General features: G+C 39.7%; 1 protein-coding gene across 8 annotated transcripts in view; it reads right to left on the reverse strand.

Moving 5' to 3' along the window:
- The window catches only part of AKAP11 (A-kinase anchoring protein 11), a 31,246-nt gene extending 12,597 nt beyond the window's left edge, over positions 1 to 18,649 (reverse strand). For 7 of the 8 annotated variants that reach the window (XM_068182239.1, XM_068182238.1, XM_068182236.1 and 4 more), the window contains exons 1-6: positions 18,522 to 18,649; positions 12,802 to 12,918; positions 9,609 to 9,656; positions 8,064 to 8,198; positions 6,956 to 7,220; positions 1,848 to 6,504 (exon numbers count right to left, since the gene is read on the reverse strand). In XM_068182239.1, the coding sequence (XP_068038340.1) occupies positions 1,848 to 6,504; positions 6,956 to 7,220; positions 8,064 to 8,198; positions 9,609 to 9,656; positions 12,802 to 12,918; positions 18,522 to 18,641 (5,342 nt within the window). In that variant the 5' untranslated portion in view covers positions 18,642 to 18,649. The remainder of the gene's footprint in view (positions 1 to 1,847; positions 6,505 to 6,955; positions 7,221 to 8,063; positions 8,199 to 9,608; positions 9,657 to 12,801; positions 12,919 to 18,521) is intronic. The other variant, XM_068182233.1, reaches the window with a different exon arrangement.
- Positions 18,650 to 25,733: the final 7,084 nt, after the last annotated feature.

The raw sequence follows: 25,733 nt of genomic DNA on the forward strand, positions 1-25,733 counted from the left end.
TGGTCCGTTACTGAGGGCAAAGTGCTTAAGTATAAACTGGTGACTAAAATATTAGGATTCCATTTTTTAGAAAGTTTTCTGCAAAAAAAGATTTGTTTTTCTCCTTCAAGAAAGTGTAGCAATGCATGACTTGTATAGAATTTTTCCCCTCAGGAAGTAAGTTTAATTTTTTTATCCAAAAACCAATCAAGCAACCATACCCCATAGAAGTTAATCTTTAGAAAATACTTTAAAAAACTAATTTAAGCAAGTTTGAATTCCTTATTTAAAAAAACAAACAAACAAACCAAACAAAAAAAACCCTTACAAAACAAGAACATGCAGTAATGAACTAACTTTCACGTGCATACTGTGATTATCTATCTATCTATGTATATATGAAGCAGTAGGAAGTTCAAGAAAAATGATCAGCCTACTCCCACACAGCAAGCAGCCACAGTAACATTCACAATTTAAAAAGGCAACCTTAACCACATCATTTTAAACACTTTGCTCCAGTGAGCACGAATATGCACAAATATGTTCCTGATCTGGAAACCATCAGGGTAATAGAAAAGGTAACTTTTCCCATTTTTATTTACTGTTATACCAGCACCAGTTGTCTGCATCACACAAGGCTGTTCTCAAGGATCATATGCATTACATACCACACACTAGATGACAACAGAAGAAACATTTATAAATTCTGTCACAGCAAAATTCTAATAATGCTTCCTTGCCCCAAATTTAATAATAAACAGTATCTCTTTGAACCCTGCATTTTGTTGTTGGCATATTTTAATTAGAATTTTTAAATAAAGTGTCATCTTTGATACCATAGGTAGAGAAAAATATCACCAAATGACTTTCTTATTTCATCACACATCAAGTAAAGACTCAACCCTGTTGTGCAAAGACCAGCAATATACTCAAGAACACTTTTATGCTGTTAGCATGTATGTGTTTCATATTAAACCTTGAAAAATTTAGTTTAGTTCCACTGTGGCGTTTAACCACTGAACATACAAAAATCAATTTATTGTTCATCACGATACCCCTCAAGAAACCAGTGTGAGGAATTCCCCTCCAAAAAAAAAAAAAAAAGGCATTAGGAATATAAGTATTACTCCAAAATGAAAAAAAAAAAAGGTGCAGATTGCTCGGGGACCTGAAAAGATTTCACTCTGATCATAGCACAATCTGTTTTAGGAAACAGTTGTTTGCCACAAGTTTACTGTGGCAAATAGTTCCTATTTATAGACTTAATAAATGAAACAGTATCTTACTCTTTGCTAAATACACAAGAATTTAAAAGTCAATTCCTTCCTTATTGTACTACTATTTTATAAGCTGAAGTGTGGTTTAGTAATTTGCTTTTTCTTAAAGTAACAGGTTATTTTTTCTTTTACTTTTTTTCCTAGTAGTAAAGACACTATCACAACACAGCCATAATAAAAAAATGAAGTCTTCATACTACAAAGCAATGGCTCATTTGACCAGCATCAGATGCTGAAGAGGAAGTATGAACAGGGAACAAACCTGGATTCTGTCATGGCTCATAGATCAACAAAACCTGTAAGGGCTAGTATATGCAACTGTAGGTACTATTTTGAAGTTGAAACAAAAAGTTCCACTTATTAGTCACCTACTGGAACTTATGTGTGCTAATATACATAGTATCCTTGATTTCAAGCTCACATAGGTGAAAAAAAGCATTTTCCCTAGTTCTGAAGAAAGAAGAAAAAGAAAACATTCAGAGCATAAAGTGTATCGTTCTAAGAAAATATATATAAAAATTCCTTCCTATTTGTATTAACAATCCTTTTTCTGGTACAAAATGCAAAAAAATAAGAGAAAATTAGTATTACCTTATGGTAACTGCCTGACCAATATTAGTCATAGCTGATGTCATTATTTCAGTAGTAAGGCTTTCAGCAAAACTGACTCCATCTTGTCCAATACCACTGTCAGCTGTCAGACTTGTGTAACTCAACTCTCTTTCTGCTTTCTCTACGGCTGCAGTAGCCCCCTTGTCAGGAAACACTGTCCTCTGTTCTACATCAACGTGAATTTTGGGAATATCAAGCTGAAACACTCTTGAATTTTGACAGGCACCATCCAATCCAGAATGAAGAAAATGCCTCACTGGACTGCAGGATCCTTGTGCAGGTAGATGATGGGACTTACTTTCTGTACAGTACCGATGTTCCTTCATACTGCAGCATCTACACACAGTTCCATAAAAAGGAGACAGTTTCTCAGTGTACAAGAGCTTATCCCCATTTTTTCTATTTCCAGCCACATGGAGAACAGCTGACTCTAAACTCATTTCTAGAGTATCATCTGCTACTTTCCTAGCATATTGTTCTATAGCTTGAATTATACCTTCACTGTAGCCATTTTCATTTATATTACCTGTACTATGATAGAGTTTATGATCTGGGGAGAAAGGAAGAAATGTTCTAGAAAACCGTGTTTTAATGAGATCACCTGTGACTTCATCAAATTCAGTCTTTTTATACAGACAGGAATCTGTAAGAGACTTTGGCAAACATGCTCCAGACATTTTCAGTTTCTTCCTGACATCACAAGTGATACTGTGAGCAAGGGATTCAGAAAAATGTAACAACTCTGTACATTCCATTCTCTGTGTGCAGACACATCTCTCAAACATTTGACCTTCACAGCGATGAATGCTGCTTTTCAGCTGCTGTACTGCATCTTTATTCCCTGCTTTAATCAGCTCCAGCTTACCATTTACCTGTGCATTTTGCCCAGGAAATGTCTTTCTGCTGTATCTGAATTTGGTTTTTCTAGCAGCTTGCTGCAAGCCCGATTTGATAGACCTGTAAGCAAGTCTGCTGGCGTACTGATCCACTAACAGCTCAGCGCTACCTCCTTCTCTTTTCAGAACCCGGATAACATGATCTGCGTACTCGTCAGTCACACTTTCACAGCTCGGGTACTTGGAAGTCAAACCTGTCATGCCTGAACCTTGTGGTAAAGGAAGCCCAGGTGAATCTCTCTCCCCCAGGCACTGGTCCTGTACTGGGCCACACCATTCTTTTGAATTACCATCTTTATCACTTTTACTCACATAAAAGCAATCCACTTGGCAGTTAACCTGCTTCAACCTCAACAGCTTGCAATGCCTTGATTTCACTACTGTCTTGGCCTCATTTATGACTTTTCCTGCCATATCCCCTGCATAATTCCACAAGGAATTGCATGTCTCTTCTGGAATATTTACAAATGCAGTATATTTGCATCTTTTCTTTTGCATCTCTAACTGAGCCTGCCTGCCAGCTTCTCTTTCATTTGTTTTACCACCTAAATGGGAAGCAGCCATTTCAGTCGCTATTGAAATTATGTGGCTAGCTAGGCAATCTGCATACTGAATTGTTTTTGCTGAATGCTCCTCTTTCTCAAAAGGCATTTCAGAATGATCTTCATCCTCACTACTTTCCACTTCTTCAGAAAGCGACCACATGAGTTTCAGCATAAATTCCTCATTTTCCAAAGAGTCGTGTTCAGTTTCAGACAAATCGGTAGTGGACGGATTGTAGGGTGTAGAAGGTGGTGTTGCAGGTGCAAATTCCTTTGCTAATTCTCCCTTGAGTTTCTTGGACAGTTTTTTTAGGTTCCTTTCAGAACTACCTTGACATGGTACTAGAGGAGTTGGTGGGGGTGTGTGAGGCATTAAACAGGTATTTCCATGTTTCAAGCTCGATTTTTCTTCCATCTGCAAAGCACCTTCACTGACAAACATCTCTGAAGGAAAGCTAATTGCATGCAGAAAACAATCAGTCTGCCTGGAATTCAAAGCTCCTGCTGATAGTTTCTGGGTATCGCTTTTTTTGGAAGGCTTGTTTAAGCATGTTATTGAACAGCTTCCTGTGTCAGTACAGTCCTCTAGAACATGCCTAGCCAAAGTTACAGTGGAACAAGGAGGTGGTGATTTTGAAGAAAAATTGTTTCCTTTTTGTTCCTGCCAACAATCTTTAGATTCTAAAATACACTGAACAGAATGAGTTGGAGTAAGAAATTTACATGGATTATTCAAAGGCAACTGATGTTGTTCCACAATTATAGAAACATTACTTTGTTTCTCAGCTTCTTGTTTCTTTATCACACATTGTTCTTGTCGATTGGTATCTCTATAAGTCTGTGAGCTCACATTACATGTTAAACTCTCAGTGGTGTTGCATAACACAGTTTTACTTTCTTCCACAGATTGTTTTATGACATACTTGGCCAAATGATCTGCAAACATGCTCTTGGGGGAGCCTTCACCAGCACCTTGCACATAATGCTTTTTATCTATTACTTTTCTTGTTAAAAAATCTGAATACTCTTCTACTGCTTTTGTTACTCTAGATGAGGTTATGGTTTCATACGCTTCATTTACTATCATATCTACCATAGTTCCAGAGAAAGTATTAATGCCTTTTGACCCACTTGTTAATTCTGAATTACTGTTCATTCCAGATCTGTTATTTGTTAGTTTGGTATCATTCTGGTTACAGAAGAGGGATGGAGTACTTTCCATACTTTGACTGTGATCCGAAGTTAGATAAACATTTCTGAAAGAAGCTAATTCCTCCTCTCTCGTTCTGCTTGTGAAAAATGGATGAGCGGAGTCTTCGAATATTTTTGTACTGTCATCAGCATTTGGAACAGTGCATACTTTCACTTTGTAAGCTTCAGAGGAAACCTGTTGCTGACAAAGGGCTCTTCCAGCTAAGGGCACAGGTATTGAACTCACAACACCAGAGGTACAAAATAGAGCTTGCTGTACTGTATATTCTTTCTTGGAGTCTTGGATTGGCTTTTGTGCTACCCTATCATTAAAATTAGGAGAAACTGTGGAAGTCTGTGTTGACTCTAACATACTTTCTGCACTTACATATTTGATATTGTCCATGGAAACACTAATGGCTGCTTGTGTTGTGAAGGTCACATCAACCTGAGATAGTTCAATAAATGCCTCCTGAATGACAGATTCAGACAAATCTCGGGCATAGGATCTTACCACTTTGTTTTCATAATCAAATGATGAGGACTGTGCAGTAGGTGTTGATGGATATGAAAACTGGCATACTTCCATGATTCCTTCAAACACAAGTTCTTCAGCAAGGTCTGCTGCAAACCGTGCAACAGTGTTGTTAAATATTTGTTTCTTTACCTGATGCAATTCTTTCAAAGCACCAGTTATAGCTTCGCTCACCAAAAAGTTTGCTATGCCATTAATGGCACGCTCCTTCAGCGAGATTGCTCTACGTCTTCCAATCTCATAAAAAGCCATTTGAAAGACTGAAGAAGTCAACCTAGAAGCTAAATGGCAAAGTGCATTTGTGCATGAAGAAACACCTTTTTGGAGGTCCTTAAATGCACTGCCCAAACTTTTTTCAACCAATTCAGTTGCAAACTTTTGAATGCTATCTCTTATCATTAGTGACTTATGTTTAGATTTTGTTTGCTTCTCTGGTTCCTTACTAGTTTTCATTTTGAGATCTGCAGCTTGCCTCTTCTTCCCTTTTAAAGTCACCCTTTTGTGTTTTGAATATTTCTCTGCACACATTTGTTCTGATGAGGACTCAGAAAAAAGAACAGAACCCAGTATTTCACAGGAAACACTGTCAGCATATGCTGAATAACTGTTATAAGCTGCATCACGGTGACTTTGACCTGTCCCATCTCCACCAAGATTAATTCGACACAGGCATTCGGAAGAACCGCAACTCCCCAGGGGGCTGAAGGCTGATGTTCGAATGGGGCTGAAGAAGCCTCCATTCTCTTCCGCTGATGTTTTAACCGGGCGAGGGGAATCTGGGACCTCGAAGATGCTGCTGTATGGTGACTCTGGCTTACGAGGAGTTGGTTTCTTTACATTGGCTGGAAGAGTGGGACGATCAAACTTGAATTTCTGAGGATTCATTGTAATGCCTGCAGAAGACAATTTTTCATGTGCAGTCCTCCTTTTCTGGGCAGGATTCCCTAGGATGGGATCCCTAATAATTTTACAAGAGTTTTCCAAGGCTTGTTCCAGCTCATCAAACTGATCAAAACTATCAAAAAATTCACTCACTTCTGAGTCTGAATCCTCTATACCATCTTTTACTACTGGAATTTTTGGCAGCTGAAGTTTTGCCTTCAAGCTTTTTTGATACCCTTCTTCATCTAAGAAGATGATGGGGCTTGGGCTGGAGCAATCTGACTCAGAGGATTCAGCTGGAGAGGAAGAAAACAATGTTTTACGTAAAAAATTAACGCCTTGATCAGAAGGATTATATGGCTTATAGAAACTCCTTTGTATCCAAGGATCAGAAATTGAGGTTGTAACTGAATTCTTTACTGAGGACAGCTCCTTAAGTCCCAAAATATCAATCAAGGTAGAAGATCTGGCAGATGATTTTCGTTGTGCAGAACCCACAACAATCTTTGAGTCAACAGCTTCTAAACATTGAGCAGGTACAGTCTGTGAAGCAGCATCTCGATGGTTTTGAGAAGTAAAGCTGCATGTACCTGAACAAAAAAAGAAAAATGGTAAAAAGAGATTGCTTCAAAACCAAGAATTTCCACAGAACTACAGCAAACTGGACAGATTTTAATGGCAACTTCTGGGTTTACTATTGTTGCAAAATGCTAGCTCATCTTTCATGATTAAAGCAATCTTTCATTTTCTTTAAATCCTGTTATACAAATCTAATCACTGACAAATTAATGTATTTTTTAGCATACAAAGTAGAACAAGATTTTATTTGATATCCATCTGACACTGAGATTAGACTCTTTTGTTCATGAGTTGGTAAACTGTTATGAAAAGAGCAAAAAATTAATTTTTCAGTTGCATAATATCCCTTTACAAAGCATGATTAATGTGAAAATAAATTACAATTTATTTACATTTATTTTTTATTAAATCCTAACAGACTAGATTTCAAATACCAACTTCTACAAGTGTGCAAGAACTTACCAGCACTATGTATCTTTGAAGGTTCGTCTTCATCTAAGTGTTCGAAAGCAGTGACAAAATCATCTTCAATTGAAGAAACGGACTGATTGGTGTCATCATCTTCTCCACGGGTTGTCTCCGTTTGATGTTTTTGTGAAGAGTTTATTTCCACTGCATATCTTATGCCTGCGGTATACTTGCTTAGCAAGGTGAATATATAATCAACTTTGATCCTTGGGAATGAAGGAGACAGTCTCATCACACAAAACACTTCTGGAAGCTGATTCTTGAAAAAGAGAGCAACAAGAAAACAAACACAGCAATCTTCAAGGGATTCATTCAATGCATTTTTATGAAGAGTAAGTAATTTTAAAATATTTTAAATACAAGGAAATGAATTCAACAATTTGTATAGAGTGACAGCTAGAATGACTTCCGCATTTTTGTAAGGTCTGCATTCTGAATAAATCATTGCAATAATGTAACACAACCATGAGAACATGTACTCAATAATCTATTAAAGAATTCATGTTAAAAATTTGTGGAGGAACACAGTATTTCAGAGCACATTGATGCCATATAAATTTCAGTTTATAAGATATCTGTTCCTTCGAGGTACCTTTAATCTTACATGCAATGTTTGTAATTGGAAAGAATATAATTAGCATGGTAATAATGGGAACAATATAGAAATAAAAATAATGGAAATTATATCATTAACAGCATTTATAATTTTTTTTTTAAGAAAAGCGATCACTGAGTTTTATGAACACTGGGCATTCCCTTAATTTTGGACACATCTTTTTCCAAAAAAAAAGTCTGCTGAAGACGAAAGCTATCTGAGCAGAGCAGAGAGGTAAGCTGACAAATTTCATATTCTTTCCAAATTGCCAGTGAAAAGGACTATAGCCTAGCAGAAGCATAGGATCAGCGCCATAATTAAATACTTGTTAAGTATTTTCTGTAAACAACACAACACAGTTTATTTTAATGAAACAACAGAAATATAATATTAATACTACTGTGGCTAAGATGGCCCAAAACCAAAAGCAAAACAGGGTGTAATAAGACTGAACTTTTTAAGCAAAATGTAATGCTTCTGACATGCAAGAAGACACAAAAAGTTTACCTGATGTTTCACGACATAAGGTTTTGCTAAGGTTTTCTTTAAGTCTTTTAGAAACACAGCCTCATTTTCTTTCAGTTTGCACAACTGGAGCGATTTCAGAACATCTGGAAGTTCTACAGAAACAGCTGACAGCTCCTGAATTTAAATAAAAAGCATTGAGAATACAAAATCAAAAAAAGAGAATGCAAATGACAATGGGGTTGATTTCATACCTCCCCTAAATTCTAACAGCTGCTAATTCTAGTAAAGTTTTTCTTTTCTTCCCTATATCTCACTCTATCCCTCACTTACTCTCTCAAACTGTAAAACTTGTGTACACAAGATTTAATTCAGTCCATACTTGGAAGATGCCTAAAAGTCATAAAGCAGAATCTTGAAAGTGCTGAAAAGCAGCTGCACGTCCTACAGAATACCCAACTACACTGACCTCAGCTAATCATGGTTCTCAGTGGATCTCTACATGATCTTTGTGTGCTTTACTGGAACAGTATTCTAGCCCCCTATCACAAAAACACGAACAAGGCACTTCTTTAACATGACCTTGGACAATCTTTAGATTTCTCTAATACAGAAGAGTCCAGTGAGAGAGTTACAATTTTTTTCCAACAGTCCAAACACTAATGATCCCTATGGTTCAAGGCAAATCTCCATAAATCTGTTCTGTCCAACTTTCTCTACATTCCATCTAACTCTAAACAATCAAACAGTTCTTACCCATACTAGAAAGAATGTTTAGTATTATAATTTCAAGAATTAGCAATATTGATCTAATATGGAACACAAATGGATTCAAAGTTTCTGTTTTATACTTTAAAACATCAGCAAAATATTAAAAGCAATCTCTAATAAGAGCTAGACAGAGTAGGAACATGGAATTTTACTGAGAACATGTATGTTATGAATTATACTGATATGTAAATTTCACAAGAAGGCTAAATCCTTAACTTATGAAAATGGTACATCATAACCCTCATAGTTTGCTACACTCCACCTTTTAAAATAATATTTCCTTATCTAAATGTCCAGAATAACATCTTAAGGCATAACCATAATACTGACTTCTAAACCATCTTCAGCAATTCACAGCTAGAGGTCAGGCCAGTAAAGTTTAGTTCAGTTTCACACATGCAACTGCACCATATCAATAAGCACAACTCAACTAAGGGTAAGATAACAAGACAAAATACTGATACACACAAGTTTTTAACAATTAACAACAAAACCCAAACAAAAAAAAAAGCACCCACAAAAAACACAAGCAACTGAGGCACTTCCCACCCAAACATCCCCCTGCGCTGCATTTAAGTGGTTCTAGAGCATCCTAATACAAAGGCTGACCCAGGTAACATTGTAAATATATATAAAACACTGATTATCATATTAAAATAATTACTTTCAACCTTTTAATGACATTCGAAATTTAGGCTTTTAAATACTCAAGATACATCTATTCCATTTCTTGAACACCAAATTTCTTTCCTCCATCTAAAAAATCTAGGTGCTACTTAGAAGAAATTTTCCAGTATAGATAGATATATACTGTACCTGCAAGTGAGCAGTATCCATCCCTTCTGCAAAACCTACAAATGTAATCTGTAAAATAAATACATGAGTACATTCAAGTACAGTAATTTTTTTTGTTGTTGTTCCCTGCAGATATTTAAGAGTTAAAAATTCAGCAGACTTTTAAGTTAAAGCTTCATTCTACTGCCACAAAAACCATATCTTAGGGCAGCACAGCTTGCTTTAACAGTAGCACACAGTCATACATAAAGAATGGTAATGCTATACTATTTGACTTGAGAAAGGTTAGATCAGACTGAAGAGCATATACAACATTTCATACTCACTACACAGGAATTATTCTAGTGGCTGGTATATACAGAGCAACACATAAAAGCCTCATTACACCTGTTAAAATAAAGACAATTTTGCTAAGATCAGTGCTCATCCCTCCTTGCTTCAGGCTGGGCACATATAAAACAGTTTCAGTCTGAAATCCATCCATGCTGATAAACTATTATCCATTTGGATATACTGAATAGAGCATAGTGCCAAAACATCATGCAATTTACCATGTAAATTGATTAGCCTGAGGCCAAAACACAACAGATTACTTAAGCCACATGTTTGCATGCCATTGCCAAGTAAACAAATCCTGACATAAAAGAATTAAAATATTCAACCTACCAAAAAAAAAATCTTATCAGGCTCAGGAACCTAAATTATGTCAGAAATATCAGTTTTACCTCAGGTTTTTGTGCTTGTAGACAAGGGAGATGTTTCATCACATATTGTCCCTCTTTTCTGTCTACAGGTGTTTTGCACCATTCAAAACAAACAGACTGAAGAGAGTCAGTCATTGCTCAAACTTTGTTTCAAACATCCAATTTCCTTAGTTCTCATTTAATATTTCCCTAACAACATAATCCGGAGGCCATCTGCATACTCAAAAAATACCAAGATGTTTATTTTCAAAACAAGGGTGTCAGAAAATAAGCTTTGCTTGCATTTTGTAGATACGGAATAAAGCACAGACTAAATACTTCCACTGATGTTTGAAATTTAGTTTTATATGCTTTCCATTTTTTCAGAGCACTGTGCAATAGACTGATTTTTAAGCCATAACTCATAAATTTGCAGCAGCTACTCCAGTTACTCCAAAGAATGTCACTATGTTTATATTGATATATTATTAAATGGTTCAGCTACCTGCTTTTATATACACAGAATCTCTCTAAGTACAGAGCTAGAAAAAATAAATAGCCAGAATTCTATTTTGAACTTTTTTTTGTGTTTTGAATTTGTCCTTTCAAAGTGTGAGTAAAAAAGAAACCCCAAACTTTATTTTCAACTGAAATCATACTATGAAAAATTCTGTCTTGTTTATTTCAGGGGGTATCATGCTGGTAAAAAGATCTTATTCTTCCAGTTAATATCTTCCTGCTTACATCCACTTATCCTTATGTCAGGTATGACAAAGATCATAAAGGAAATAATGCTTCTCCTTAGCATTCCAAATAGCTCCAGATAAATTACACGCAGCTCTGTATTCACTGTGTTAGCTGTGAAACAATCCTGTTTGAGCAATGTTACTCTTCAACTCCTACACCTTCTCTTCAATTCTTACACAATTCATCTGCACAACATCTGCAAGACATTCTTCAACTCCTAAACTTTTTATCTGTACAGCTGTCAAAGAGACCACTATTGACTCCATCTATTTTTGCCTCGATGATGAGGCTTATCTGGTTCTCTTTATTGTGGTCAAACTCCAGTTTTCACAGAAAAAAAAAATCACCTTTTAATACCTTGAACATGCCAGAAGTTAATACATAGTTCAAAAGTTGCTGGGGAGTAGACCAAGGAAATAAAAAGGTCATCACAAGTCCTTTCTCTAAACTAAAAATAAGCGTATGAGACACTGTATTCGAAGGCTATCTTAAGCCATGGGTACAAAGGAAATGGTACAGGAAAAACTAAGTTCTGGTTTTCCCAAGTCTGAGTTGTTCTAACATCATCTTCCATCTAAGTATCTTTTTCCTGTGTTTTCATACGGAAAAAAATACGTGTTCTGTGACAGGATATTGACCCTCTTACATTTCAGTCAGAGAGCTCTTAACTGCTTGATCTCCTAAGGTAGCTACCTAAATATAGTCAACTGTCTTTCTCCACAGGGACTATCACTGCAGGCATATAAAACATGTTCCCAGCTATTTGTCAGGTATTTTCTACAAGACAAACAAACTTCCACTGATTCTAAAGCATGATCTGCCTGATCAGATAAAGACAAGGTTTTGCTCACACCTCCACTGCATAACTCTTCCTCCTTACCTAAATCTGTCATAGCTTTCATCCTTCACAAATTCAGTTTCTTGCCTGTTCCCCAAATGTCTCAACCCCTGACTGTATCCATTCAGTTACACAACCTCTGCTGTTATCCAGGCAACCCTAACTCATCAATCTGCCTTTGCTACTGCTTTATGCAATTATCACTCTCCCCTAACCACCTCCTCAGCTGTCTTTGCTTCAATTCTCACTATCTCAGCTTCTCTGCATGGCTTGTTCAGGTCAACCTCTCCTTCTCTAGGCTCTTTGTTTGACCTGTCAACTACTAATTAGAAGTCTTCTAAAACCCATAATCCAAGTTACATGGTATACACTGCTTTTACTTTTTTCTTTTCCCTTTGGGGAAGTTGTTGTTAGCCTTGTAACTCGAACAGTTCTAGTAATTCCTCCTTACAGCTTCAGATTTACCTATATAGTCCCACATTCTGTCAGATCTACTTCATCCAGACCTAGTCCAGCTTTCAGACCATTCATAATCACATAAAGTCTAGACCTGAAATTCTGAGGCTTCAGCTTTTATCTTCAGACCTGAATCAAAGTGTTCTGCTGCTTTGTTAGGATATCATCTATACATCCCAGATCACAGCAGTGCTCACAAATGCAGTACACCCAAGTCATCTATTTACACACCCTGGTTTTCTAGTTTCACAAAACCTCTAAAGCAGAGACATGTCACCTTGACATTTCAAATGTCACCCTGAAATGTTACAGCCTTTTTAAGACTTCAGTGACTAAATTCAAGAATGACAATAGGGGGCATAGAATTTAAGGCCAGTAACTTGCAGCATTGTTCCTATTTTACTATCCTGCAGCTTTCCATACTGTTTCAAGAGACATTGTTTTCTGTAATAGCCACAAAATATATGTAAGTGGGAATATTATGGCAAACCTCAATAAAATTTTCTTGCTTTTCCTGATTTACGCATTCCTCTGCTGATACATTGCATAACTCTTTCCTGCTGTGTAGCAGTGACTTCATAGAGTGCAGGACACCTTCACCAAAACTCTGAAAAACAATGAAAAAAAAAATTAAGAAAAAATGCATGTTCAGTTTCAGATATATGGTCCATCCATCCATTCCCTGCTCCCCACAAGTTTTGCTATTCTGATTATTATTTAAAATTATTTTGTACATAAATCACCAGGTTTGAAGTTTAAATTTACTTCAGGACATGAAGCTGAAGCAGATACATTTTCTTCAAGCAATACTTTTATTCCAAAATAGTCTGACATTCTGTATTTAAAAAAAAGGAATGATGAGAAGACACAGAAAAAAAGAACAGATGAATCCAAGAAGCAATTCAAATCCCATCTATTCCTTGTATTGTAGCCTCTATATGGAACTTTTCCATCACCTTTTCCTTAAATAGGATGAAAATCAAATTTAGCCAAGAAAAGTAGTGGAGGTGGTTCATAAGTCAGAGGGGAAGAAAACAAACTAACAAACAAAAACACCTGAGAAAATCTACATACACTCTTTCCCATTCCATGAAGAATATAAAACAACAGCAGCTTAATCCCATGTTAATACTTCTTGCAATATTTCTTGTAATTACACTTATGGTGACATGCAAGCACCCAGGGCTAGCTAAAAAAGGCTGAAGAATCCAAGACTTTCTCCCAGCAATAACAAACCATAGCAGAACAAAAGAATCAACACTATGAAGGCAAATAAGACTACAGAACAACAAAAACTGGTTCACTCAGCTTGTAAAAAAGACAATATCATCTCAATTGTTTTTAGGAAGTCAGCAATCTCTTCTTTTTTTAATTTAAAATTTTCATCTTCTCTAGCAAATTGGAAAGTTAAGAAGACAAATAAGAACATCAGATGGCTAAAAATTATTAACCCAATAATTATTCTCTACAATACTGCCCAGTTAAAAATTACATGAGAAATCAGTTTGTCCAGCTTATGACAAAGTATTTCAAATTTGCCTAGCTTCTCAAACCATAGCAGAAGTGCTAGAGAGCCAAATTTGAACAGAGAATGTTTTGCATTTCTGGGACTCCCACAACAAAAACAATCCCTTTATAGTAAAACATGATTTTACATATTACAGTTGAACCTCAATAAAGATTTTATTTTTCCTCTGTATAAAAAGCAGTATCAAATGCTACTATGTTGAAAGCCAAATTATTAGAGCAGGACCAGTGTCACTGTGGTTGTGCTCATGGCAACACAAAATTAGGAAAGCAGTTCTAGAATGAGCAGACAAAAGCAGAACAGAACTTCTGGATCTTTGAAATTGCCAAAAAACATTTCAGAATGCTAGCCAACAAGGCTCAGACTGCCACACTGACAGCCAAGGTCAAGTGACACTAAAGAAGTCAAACCAGGAATTTTTATAGAAAGGTAACAGCTGAACTATTTCTTAAGGTATTTTAGTCAGTTATTGGGTCATTTGAAATAAATTAATGATGCGCTCACCTAATTTCCACTTTTATCTATTCCCTTGCCTCCTCATGTTCAGCTACAATTTGCTCCCACTTTGTACTTTCCTAAGAATGCTGTCAGTGCCTTTCTCTGATTCTCTGGATCTTCCAAATTTACAGGAGGCTACAATACCAATTGTTGCTCAAAAACTGTTCCCCAGTAATTCTTTCATTCACCTAGTACAAAGTAATTTGTGAAGCCAAACAAGCATGTTGAAATGCCTCATTTTCAGCTTTTACAATAATTCAATCAGTCACAAAATTCAAAATAGTAATTAGAGGAAAAAAGAAATTCATATTACATGATCTGCTAATTTTCTGCAAGCCAACAGTGCTCCAGTTTGAGCACCAAAAGGATAATTGTTATTCTCTAGTTGGCTTTTCTAAAGCTACAAACTATTACACACACCTTGTTTATAAACAAGTACCTTTCCCTAGTTCAACATCTGAAAGGCAGAATGGGTAACTAAGAACCAGAGCATGATATGAGGAACTACTGAGGTGAAGGACAATTCAACATTTTGGAGTTTAAGCTCAAGTGAGAGAAAAAGAAAGATGAAACAACTGGAAAAATCTCCCTAAGGTCTGGAAGGACCAGCATTCAAGACTATATTCAGTTTTGGTAGCCCATGGTGGCACTATGCAACTGCAGAGATAAAATATCCATAGCTAAAATGAGGAGGAATGAAATGACATATGGTTTTCAGATCATATTATTGAATATAAAAAAACCTCAGAATGTGAAAATAATAACCATATTATTACACTACATACACAGAAGAAAAAAAATCCCATCTATTTGGGCTTCCATAGATCACTTAAATATATGAAGCATTAACAAAACTAGACAAAGAATTAACTAAAAGAGCTGGTTTTGGAAATGAAGATGTTGCCTGGATGGAGATAATAAAGGGAGGGTTTTGAGAAGAGTTGATATAGGTCAGTAAGTAATTTCGTCAAAATGTATCTTGAGCCTGATGTCAAGCATCATCATCATTAATAAATTTAATGAGGAAAAGAAGTAAATATGAAATAAAGACTGTTGACAATTTGAAGTAAGCAGGTGTCATCATCTAAGAAGGAGAACAGCAAATCATACAGAAAGAATTTGCTCAGCATGACTGTTTTGAAAAACAACTGTAAGAAATACAAAGTTGTGTCCTTAAAAACTAAAAGCAAGCTTTAAAATTGAATTGCAAATTCACAAGCTGGGAAATAAAATACCTTAACTGACTTCTTGATCATGGCATGCAATGAATGAACAGTCAGTATGATACTGCACTGAAAATGCATCCCTTAGTGAAAGAACTGACATCAAAATCACTGAGAAGGACATCCTGTGTAATTGCACATACAGTATTATCCACATGTAAAAAGAAGATTAACTCATAACAAACAGAGAAACTAGGACTATGAAGGATAATCACTGAAATGCAGAGGCTTTCATACAAAAGCAGACTAAAACCTTAGTTTACAGAGTTTTCAAAAACCAAGGCTAACAGAGGACAGATCATCGATTGTAAAAAAATAAGGGTGAACATCAGCAAAGGAATTGAAATTATTCAAGCAGAAGAATAAGGATATCCATAAACAAACAGGTATAAATTTGCTGTGAGTAGCTTCAGCCTGAAATTTTAAAGTCTTAGTTATTACTGCAGTGTGGCTCAGAAAGACAAAACCAGCAGTAGGTTTGGGGGGAGGTGTTTGAAAGCCCTCATTAAGTGAGAGGCTATATTTAATAACCTTTTGATATTTTTATTGTTATCAAAATTGTGCTTGTGAGAGCAGAGGACTGGACCCTAAATTTCAGAGCAATCCTCCTATCCAACAGACAAAGACACAAGCTCTCTCACAATCCCGAACTAGGAGACACAACTACATTAAAAACTGAAAACTAGCAAGCTCCCAAGACTATCAGCTCAGTTTAGGTAAGGACAAGAGGTCATCTTCAATGAAAGGAGGTAATTTTTTTTATAACTATTACACTTCCAAATTACATCAACATATGGGTAAAGAACACCCAAGCAATCTATAAAGCTCTACTTGGTAGGCCTCTAGGACTTAGTATTCTTTCCTCACATGAATTCTTGCAAGAAATCCTATTTCATTTACAAGCACAGATTTCAAATTTACTCATTTTTGCCAGGGGAAAATCAAAAATTCTGTCAAGGTGCTCCAATATGAACAGTGGAAATCCTTGTCACACCTCTAGCTCAGCTGAGCAAAAAAGATTTACATTGTTCCAGCAAATAGAGAAGTCATAATCAAGAAATCCATCACAGTACATTGGAGAAGATATTTGGTCTCATGAAATGTTTTATAAAACAACTGCTGTCTAATATTTCAAACAACCTTTAAGATGCCACCATCTCTAGAGAAATGAAGTGCAGTACTAGACAGTCACACTACCTGTGCTCTAAAGTAACAAAGCAGTTCTTCCTGATTTCATCTGCTCTAAGATTTAAAGGGACTGAATATTCTGAGGTAATTTTGTAAAAATAGAAACTAAGGCTTTAAATATGCATACCATAACTGTGCTCTGACTTTAAAGAGCTACTACTGCAACAATTCCTGTTAGCTGTGACATACTATTATGAAGAGGAGAGGAATCAGACTGCAATCTTCTGTAAATCAACAGAAAGTGATACACAGTGCATTTCTGACCACCCTACTGCCTGGCTCCATGAGAATGACAGTTCCACACCATAATCTAAATAGACACCTCACAGGTAAACATCAAGAGGAGGCAGCCACAGATAAAAATAATGGAGTCTGGCTGCAGGAAGATGCAGAATTCTGCAGGAATGGTTCAATTAACATTTCTAGAGCCACACAGTCCAGAATGCTTAATAGCAATTAATGGAGCACTTCACAGAGGTAATATTTTAAGTAACTATTAGAAGCAGTGAGGAATCACTGGTCACTGTCATTATTAGAGAGATGCTTCTGTAACCCACAGGTCTAAAAATCTGGTGGGGCAGGGAGGGTGGTATTTGTTTTGTTTAGTAAATTGAAACAGAAAAACAAATAAAGAGCAGATTTTAAAAGTCCTTTAAAAGTAAGTTGATGTTCAGGTTAAGGATGCAAAATTACCTGACTGTAGTTGAAGATTTCTATTTGAGCTGGAGAGTCCTTATAAACCAATAAAATAAAAGGTTTTATACCACTTGTCTTAAAGTGAAAGATTATCATCCATAATTAAAAACTGCTTAATATATGGCAGTTAACATTCCATGTCAGGACCTGGAACAACTGACTACGAGCCTGGATGTCTCACAACACTTTCCCTCTGCCTTCAAACAGGACATATACCACAGACACTATTTCTTTAAAACAACAAAATCTGCTCTTTAAATAAAATAATGTAATTTTCACATGATAAGATGCTTCCTTACTCAGTTTCTCCTCTTACTGTTACAGCAACTTGCAAATAAGGAAGTTACTAATAACCAAAGAAGAAGTAGAAAATTACTCATCTGTGTTCAACTACTTAGAGAAATACGGTTAGATAAATAAATTTGTTCCTTCAGGATAAGCTGCAACTTTCACTTTATTAAGAGCTCATAGAAGTTGCAAGAAAATTTTAGGTACGGTATTTATGTTCTCCAGTTGAAGTGACAAAATTTTAAAAAATAAATAAACTTAATTTAATTAGAAATCCCCACTAATATCCTTTGTAAGTGCTAGATATATTTTTTTTCCACCAAGGCCCTTTCTAAATGTTCATGCAAAAAGAAGGATAAACCAGACAAGACACCAAGATCTAAGGATATTACAAGTCAGCTCCAATACAGGCTTCACAGAATTCAATGAGACTATATAGTCGTATTTTAATTTATTACATATAAACTCAAAAAATCTGCTCTAAAATAAAAGCTATATTCTAATAAACAAGGTGAATTCTAGGAAATTAATACATCATAATGTTATCACATCATCTTGAAAGACAAAAGCACCCTTTCCTTAAATGATGCTGTCTCTTCAGTTCAATTACACTAAATATACCAGAATGCAAAGCAAAAGCAATTTCTTTGTCTCCCTGAAATGTCAAACAACCAAAATTAAAACATAATAAAAAAAACCCACACACAAAAAACCCAAATAAACCAGTTCACGTGCTTCATTATTAGATCAAAAAACTCTGAAATACTTTATTTAAATACAGATAATTACCTTTTCAACAGATATTCTTGATTTCATGCGATTGCCCTGAGCCCTGGCGTACATGTCCATGATCTTACCAATCTTGGTATTCGACGAAAGATATAGCTCAAAAATGCCTGCAAAAACCATTTATATTTGATTACTTTATATTTATCCATTTAGTTCACATCTACTCTAAAAATGCAAGCAGACAAAACAAGAACCAATAAAAACAATAAAAAGCATTTAAAGATTACACAGTACATCATCCATACTGACAGGTGCCTTTAAAAAAGTACTGCCTTAATGACCTTCAAAACACGGCATGAGCATGAAGGAACACAGACACTTAGCAGTAAGTTTCAATGTTTTCCTTTAACGAGAATTTCAAGGCTGCACTGGGGGTGGGGAGGAACATTACATTAAATATTGATTCACTGTCACTCACATGCTGGAAGGTTTTTCAGCAGGATCCTATACAATAGCACTGCAACCACCCTTTAACAATCTTGGAAGGCAAATGTACAACTCACCCACCCAGCCAACGGGCCCAGCCATGTCTGTCACCCTGAGGTACTACAGGCTAATGTGGATCATCACTCTTATTCCCTGGTTCTGCTCTGGGCAGCCCAGGCTCTGCTGGCAAAACACAGCAGACCACATGCATTTACCAGCACTCTCAACTGAGTAGGTCACAAGAGTTTCTGCTCGAGTCAGCTGTCCTTATTTATCCTAAGTCTAATTCTAACAACAAGGAGATAAAAAACCAGCTATGAACGTATTTTTTTCAAGTTTCCCTCTTTAACCAGCAGCAATGGATCCAGTTTGATTCATTCATTCTCTGATCTGGTGAAACCCCACCTGCAGTGCTCTGCATCCCACCTGCATCCAGCTCTGGGGTCCTCAGTGCAGGAAACATGTGGACCTACTGAAGCAGGTCCAAAGCAGGGTCTCAAAAACGATCAGAGGGATGGAGCATCTCTGCTATGAAGACAGGATGGGAGAGTGGGAGTTGTTCAGCCTAGAGAAGGCTCTGGGAAGACCTAACAGCAGTGTTTCAATACTTGAATGCACCTTATAAGAATGACAGGGACAAACTTTTTAGCAGCACCTGTTGTAATAGAACAAGGAGGAATGGCTTTAGACTACAAGAGGGTAGGTTTAGATTAGATACAAGAAATCTTCTACAGTTAAGGTGGTGAGGCACTAACACAGGCTGTCCAGAGGTTGTCAGTGCCCCATCCCTGCAAACATTCAAGATCAGGCTGGGCAGAGCTCTGAGCAACCTGATCTAACTATAGATCTGCAGGAAAATTGGACAAGATGGGCTTTAAAGATCCCTTCTAGACCAAAAAACTCTATACATTTATAAACCCATTTTTCCAGTGATTTGATGAAGAACAGTCTTCTCATCAGAGCATGTAATAACCATTTAGCTAGCGCTTCCATATGCATGTATCCTTGTTTGAATATATGTAAGGAGCAAAATTAAATAATCAGCTTAAGGGAATACAACAGGAAATTTGCTATGGATTTAATCTCTTTGTGTAAGTCTATCCCATGCCTAAATTTACTTTAAGTCAGTGTGTACTGACAAACCTTAGCTGGCAGAAAAGAAGAAACTTTATTTTTTTTCTGTAAATGTGCTGAGTAAATCTCTTCAATTGCTACAGAGGCATATGTGGACATGTGCACACCTATGTTAAACACATACAGGTTATGACAAATTTGAACAATAAATTTAAAATCTATGTAATATGGCCTTATTAAAATTAAATTTCAAATAAAAGGTTCTAGGCAATGACAATAGTATATCTATATTATGTTTCTAAAAAAAGGTGTTTTTAGTAGTACTAGAGCAAAAATAGACATCTTTCTTTTAAAGAAAAAGTACTTTTTTTTGTCTTCAGCACATGGACCTGAATTAGCCTAGAAAACTCTGATGATGATTTGCAAAAGCCAGGCTTAATGAAACACTAAGCTTTGAATGATTCATTCTAAATATGAAATTTAAAAATACCTTAAGAATCTTTCAGAATCATTAAATCATCAAGGTTGGAAGAGGCCTACATGATTATCTAGCCTAACCATCCATCTCCTCTGGTCCTGTCACTGCAGGCATGGCAGAAGAGATGGGCCCCCACCTCACTACACCCTTGTTTTAGGTGGTTATAGAGAGCAATGAGGTCTCCTCCATGCCTCTTCTTCTCCAGACTAAGCACCCTCAGCCACTCCTCATAAGATGTATTCTACACCTCTCACGAGCCTTGTTGCCCATCTCTAGATGTGCTCCAGTGTCTCAATATCCTTTTGGAAGTGAGGGGCCCAAAACTGAACATAGGATGCAAGGTGTGGCTTACCAGTGCCAAGTACACGGGGACAATCCCTGCCCTGGCCCTGCTGGCCACACTATTGCTGTTACAGGCCAGGATGCCATTGGCCTTCTTGGCCACCTGGGGACACTCTGGCTCATGTTCAGCTACTGTCAACCAGAATGCTCAAGTCCCTTTCTGCCAACCAGTTTTACAGCCACTCTTCCCCTAGCCTGCAGCATGGAGTGGGGTTGTTGTGACCAAACTGCAAGACCCAGCACTCAGCCTTGTTGAACCTCATACCACTGGCCTCAGCCCATGGATCCAGCCTGTCCAGGTCTCCACAAAGAGCCCTCCATCTCTCAGTTAGATCAACACTCCCATCCAACTTGGTGCTGTCAGCAAACTTCCTGAGGGTGCACTCAATCCTCATGTCCAGATCATCAATAAAGATGTTAAACAGGACTTGCCCCAGAACTGACCCCTGGGGACACCACTAGTGACTGGCCTCCAGCAGGGTTTAGCTCCATTCACCAACACTCTCTGGCGCCCAGACATCCAGCCAGTTTTTTATCCACAGAAGAGTACTCCCATCCAAGCCGTGAGCAGCCAGGTTTTCTAGCAGGATGCAGTGGGAGATAAGTCAAGACAGACATCATCCACAGCCTTTCCCTCATCTAAGCGGGTCACTTTGTTATAGAAGGAGATCAGATTGGTCAAGCAGAACCTTCCTTTTGTAAATCTGTATTGGTTGGGCCTGATTCCCTGGTTGTCCTGCATGTGTATTTATAACCTTACCAAACAATTGCTATAAAAAACCAAATTAAGCAAGTCTACACTGATAAGCAGGAAGAATAGTCTAATGGATCCTTCTCTATTTCTCATTTCTAATGATTTATCAGTTTCACTGATCAGGTCAGCAGTCTTGAAAGTCCAGGTATGAAACACAGCCACCCACATGAGCAAAACACATTAAAAGCAAGCAAAATACATAATTTATGGTAAGCAATAATGACAGGCTGGGTCCTCTTTTTCTGGCTTGGTTTTAATTCTCTTACATTGTATTTCTGTCACACAGAAGCAGCAATTTCAAAAGAATCAATCATTTTCTTTTCGTATATCATCACTAGCTAGTCATCACCCACAGCCTCCCCCCAGTCCCGGATCTCAACTCTTAAAACACTTCCTGGGGAAAAAAAAATGTTACTTGATGTACTAGGGCTATCCATTGGTCTGGATTTTGTGGGTTATGCAATTAACTTTAAGTTTCTGTACTTCAGTCTGTTGTGTATTTTGTACGTAACAGAACCACATCAAGTAAGGTGGGGCTATTATTTTCTAAGCTGCAGCATTTTCTCAAGAAAACTTACTCCCACCTAGAGAAAATTTCACCAGAGAATACCTTGTTTAGTTCTCAAGGATTAATTAAATATAGGTGGTATCACCACAAAAGTCTAAGTGTACGATTCTGAAATAATCTTACAAACACAAAGCCATGTAAGACTCTTCCAAGTGTAACCTGGATAAATTTCGAGCATTGTTACCATTTATTTCAGTATCTCTGATCTTTTCCAGATACAATGTAATTGGGATTTTTTCCTCCCTATCTCACTCTGGCAATACATCAGAGAGGAGAAGGCTGTATCTTTAAATACAGTTCGGATCTACAGTTCACCCATTTTCTTCCCTTTTGCATATTGGATTTCTTTTGGAAACCAGAGAAACGTACTTTGGTTGTATTAAGACAGCCAAAGAAAGCCCCTCAAAAGAGCCAAGAAAGCAAAGGAGGAACGCTCCTTGTTCCTCCTCCCTTGAGGGAGAAGAGGAACTGGGAGGAGGACATGCGGCCGGAGGGAGGGAGGGCGAGGAGACACTTCTACAGCGAAATGCTGAGAACAGGCTGAACACAACCCGTGCGCACCGACCACAGCCCAAACAACGCAGGAGGGAACGTAAACTCACAGAGCCTCCGTGCACCGACTACGACTGCACGAGCACGAGTCAGTCAGTACCACCGGAGACTGCGGACGGACAGACCTGGCCCACGGGGACACCGGGGGGACGTGCGATCGCGATCCCCGCACGCTGGGTCCTGGAGCCGAAGCGCTGCGTTACCCCCTCCTCACCTCGTGTCACCCCGCGCTGCGGTCCAGGGGGCCCTGGCCTCGCCCTGGCCCGCTCCAGGTGACCGGCGGGGCCCGCGGGAGCTGCGCCGCCCCAGGGGAATTATTCCCTGGGAAGGCCGGCGAAGGATGCGCCTCCCCGAGAGCCCCCGGGCGACCTGTGGCAGCGAGCCCCAGCTGACAGGCCGGCGGCGGCGCCCCGCCCTGCGCCTGAGCTCCCCAGCAGGGCGGCCCGCGGGGAGCGGCCGCAGGGGGTGGGAAGAAGAGCGGGCGCTGCGTACCTGTGGCTGGGACCGCCGCCGCCTCCTCAGCGCCCGCCGCCCGCGGCCATGGCGCCGCAGCGGAGCGGCCCCGCAGCGCCCGACCGGAGCCGCTGCCGCCGCCGCCGCCCCCGCTCCAGCCCCAGCCGCCGCCGCCGCCGCCGCCGCGGGCCACGCCTCCTCCGGGCCCGCCCCGCCCCCGCTCTCGCGACGCTTCCCGCCCAGCCCCGCCCCCGCAGCCGCCGCCGCCGCCGCGCGCTCCCATTGGCGGGAAAACGCGGCCGCCCCGGAAGCAGCCGAGGAGGCGGCGGAGCGCGCGCAGGGCCCGGGCCGGCCGCGCCCCGAGGGAGAGCGGGGCCCTGCGCTCCCTGTCCCGGCTCCTGCCCTGTCCCAGCCCCTCCCCGGGGAATGCCCGGCCGCGGGCACGGCCTTTGCCAAGCCCCCGGGAGCCGTGTGCCTGCTAGGGGGCTGGGCTGTTCGTGCTTCCTCCGTCGGGGTCGGGGGCTGCTGCCCCCTTGCTCGGGGTCCCCTCTCATGGCCGGCCGGCGGCCTCAGCACGGGGCGTGGGTTGGAGGCTGTAGCCTGGTTTTAGTCGGACGAGGCGCAGACAAGACTCTGAGACCCTGTCTGGAAATCCCGTGCCCCCTTCCCTTCACAGTGCCGCCTTAAATTCAGTGCTGCCGGATTCCTCCGGGTATCAGGTGTGAATTGAGCCAGCAGATACGCAATTGATTTTCACCTCCTCATGAGCTGTTCTGCTGTGTGTGTAGGTGTAGGTCTGCTGGGGCCTCGGATTTCTTTTCATTTGGATGGAAGCAGTAATCTCATGTAGCTTCCCAGCATAAAACTCCGTTCCAGTAGCAGCAGCAGCTTATCCAGGCACTAACCTGGCAGCAGGGACACGGCGAGGAGATGTGTTGAATAATGCACAATGGATCTGAGCAGTGTGGGCTGACAGCTCTGTCCCCCCCACAAAGGAGAGACTCCGGGAATCGGGGCAGGCCTTCCTGAGACCCGGCATGTGAGGGTGAAGCTCGGGGGGAGCCAGAGTTCCGCAGCTGGAGACGGGGCAGAGTGTGCCTGCAGCAGCTTCTGACGCAGAAAAGAATCCTACATTCAGACAAAAAAAAAAAATCCCAAACTTCGTTTACTAGGGAAGGGGTTAGGGAAGAAAAAAGTCATTAAAAGAATGCTACCCTTGTAGCTTTTTTGGTGCTGGGTGGTTTCAAGCTCTAACCTGCCCCATTTTATAGAGACGAAGACAAACAGAGAGAAATTACCCTAATCCCCTCATAAATTGCACTTTTCTTCTGGATACCTGTCGTGGTTTGACATGGAAGTGATTTTTTTTCAGGAAGTTGGGTCAAACCAGTCAGTGGTCAGGTTTGGATATTGGCACCTGAAGTGACCACTGAAGATAGGGATACGCCTCTGAGAACACAGGGGGTTAAAAGCAGGAACTCCCAAGAGCTCGCTCTCTTTGGTTCCGGTCAAGGTGCTGTGCAGATCTCCCCTGCCCAGCCATGGGGCTGGGTGGGGGAGGGGAAGCCATGAGGCCTGGTCGAGGTGAGCCGAGGGGGCTGAAGGACTGGAACCAAGCCAGCTCCTGTGGACGGAAGGGTGGAGAGAAGCGAAGATGCCTTTGTCATTCCCCCCAGAGGGAAGAGATAGAGAGTCCGGACGGCACCTGTAACTTTGCCGGCGGAAGAGAAGGAGAAAAGGCGGGGGAGGTGCCCAGCCTTGGTCTTGGGAATTGGCTTCTGAGCAGAGATTTCAGCTGTCCGGGGAGTCTGAACTTTTAACCATTTCCTGGGAAATGAAGGCTTTGTAAAATATTACTCCTCCTTGATTTGAAGTAGAAGAGAGACAGTCTGGCATCTGAGATGTTGGAAGAGGAAATTTCTGGGTGGGAGGAGATGATGGAGTGGCTTGTGGCTGGACTTTTCTTGTTAGCCATAAACTGAACCAAATTCTCCTGCAACAGAGACTGCATTTTAGGGGGATGCGGTGGTGGGCCAAGAGACCTGTTTCAGTGACCACCAACAGAAAAATGGAGAGAACAGAGGAAAGCTGAAGAGTGTGTGGTGATGCCCTCTGTCTTCAGGAAGAAGAAGATCTCTGTTCTTGAGACCCTTGGCCCCAGGGGAGGAAGAAAATGGGGGGGGACTGTAGTCCCAGGATGAGATGCTGAACTGTTGTTTCTTTTAGTCCTTGGCAAAGCATCCTTGAAGGAGCCCTATGAGCGGTCTGTCCATGCACGGTAGTGAGAGCACTGTGACATGGAAAGAAGAGTGTCACACTGGCAGATTTTTTTTTCCGGGCGGTTGCCATGTGTGACATGGAAACACAAGGGTGGCAATTGTGTTTCCTGGGGGAGTCTGTGGTGCAAGAGAGACTTCTCTCTCCTTTGAGGGACTGAAGGGTGAATTATCTGAAGGGTGGCAACTTGATCAAGAATCTTGGGTGGTGTCTCACTGTAGTTTTATTTAGAAATTAGGTGGGAGGAGGAGGAGTGTTTTGGAGGGTCTTCATCCTAGATTTAGTGTC

The sequence above is a fragment of the Anomalospiza imberbis genome, chromosome 2 (genome assembly GCF_031753505.1).
Source record: "Anomalospiza imberbis isolate Cuckoo-Finch-1a 21T00152 chromosome 2, ASM3175350v1, whole genome shotgun sequence".
NCBI classification, from domain to species: domain Eukaryota; kingdom Metazoa; phylum Chordata; class Aves; order Passeriformes; family Viduidae; genus Anomalospiza; species Anomalospiza imberbis.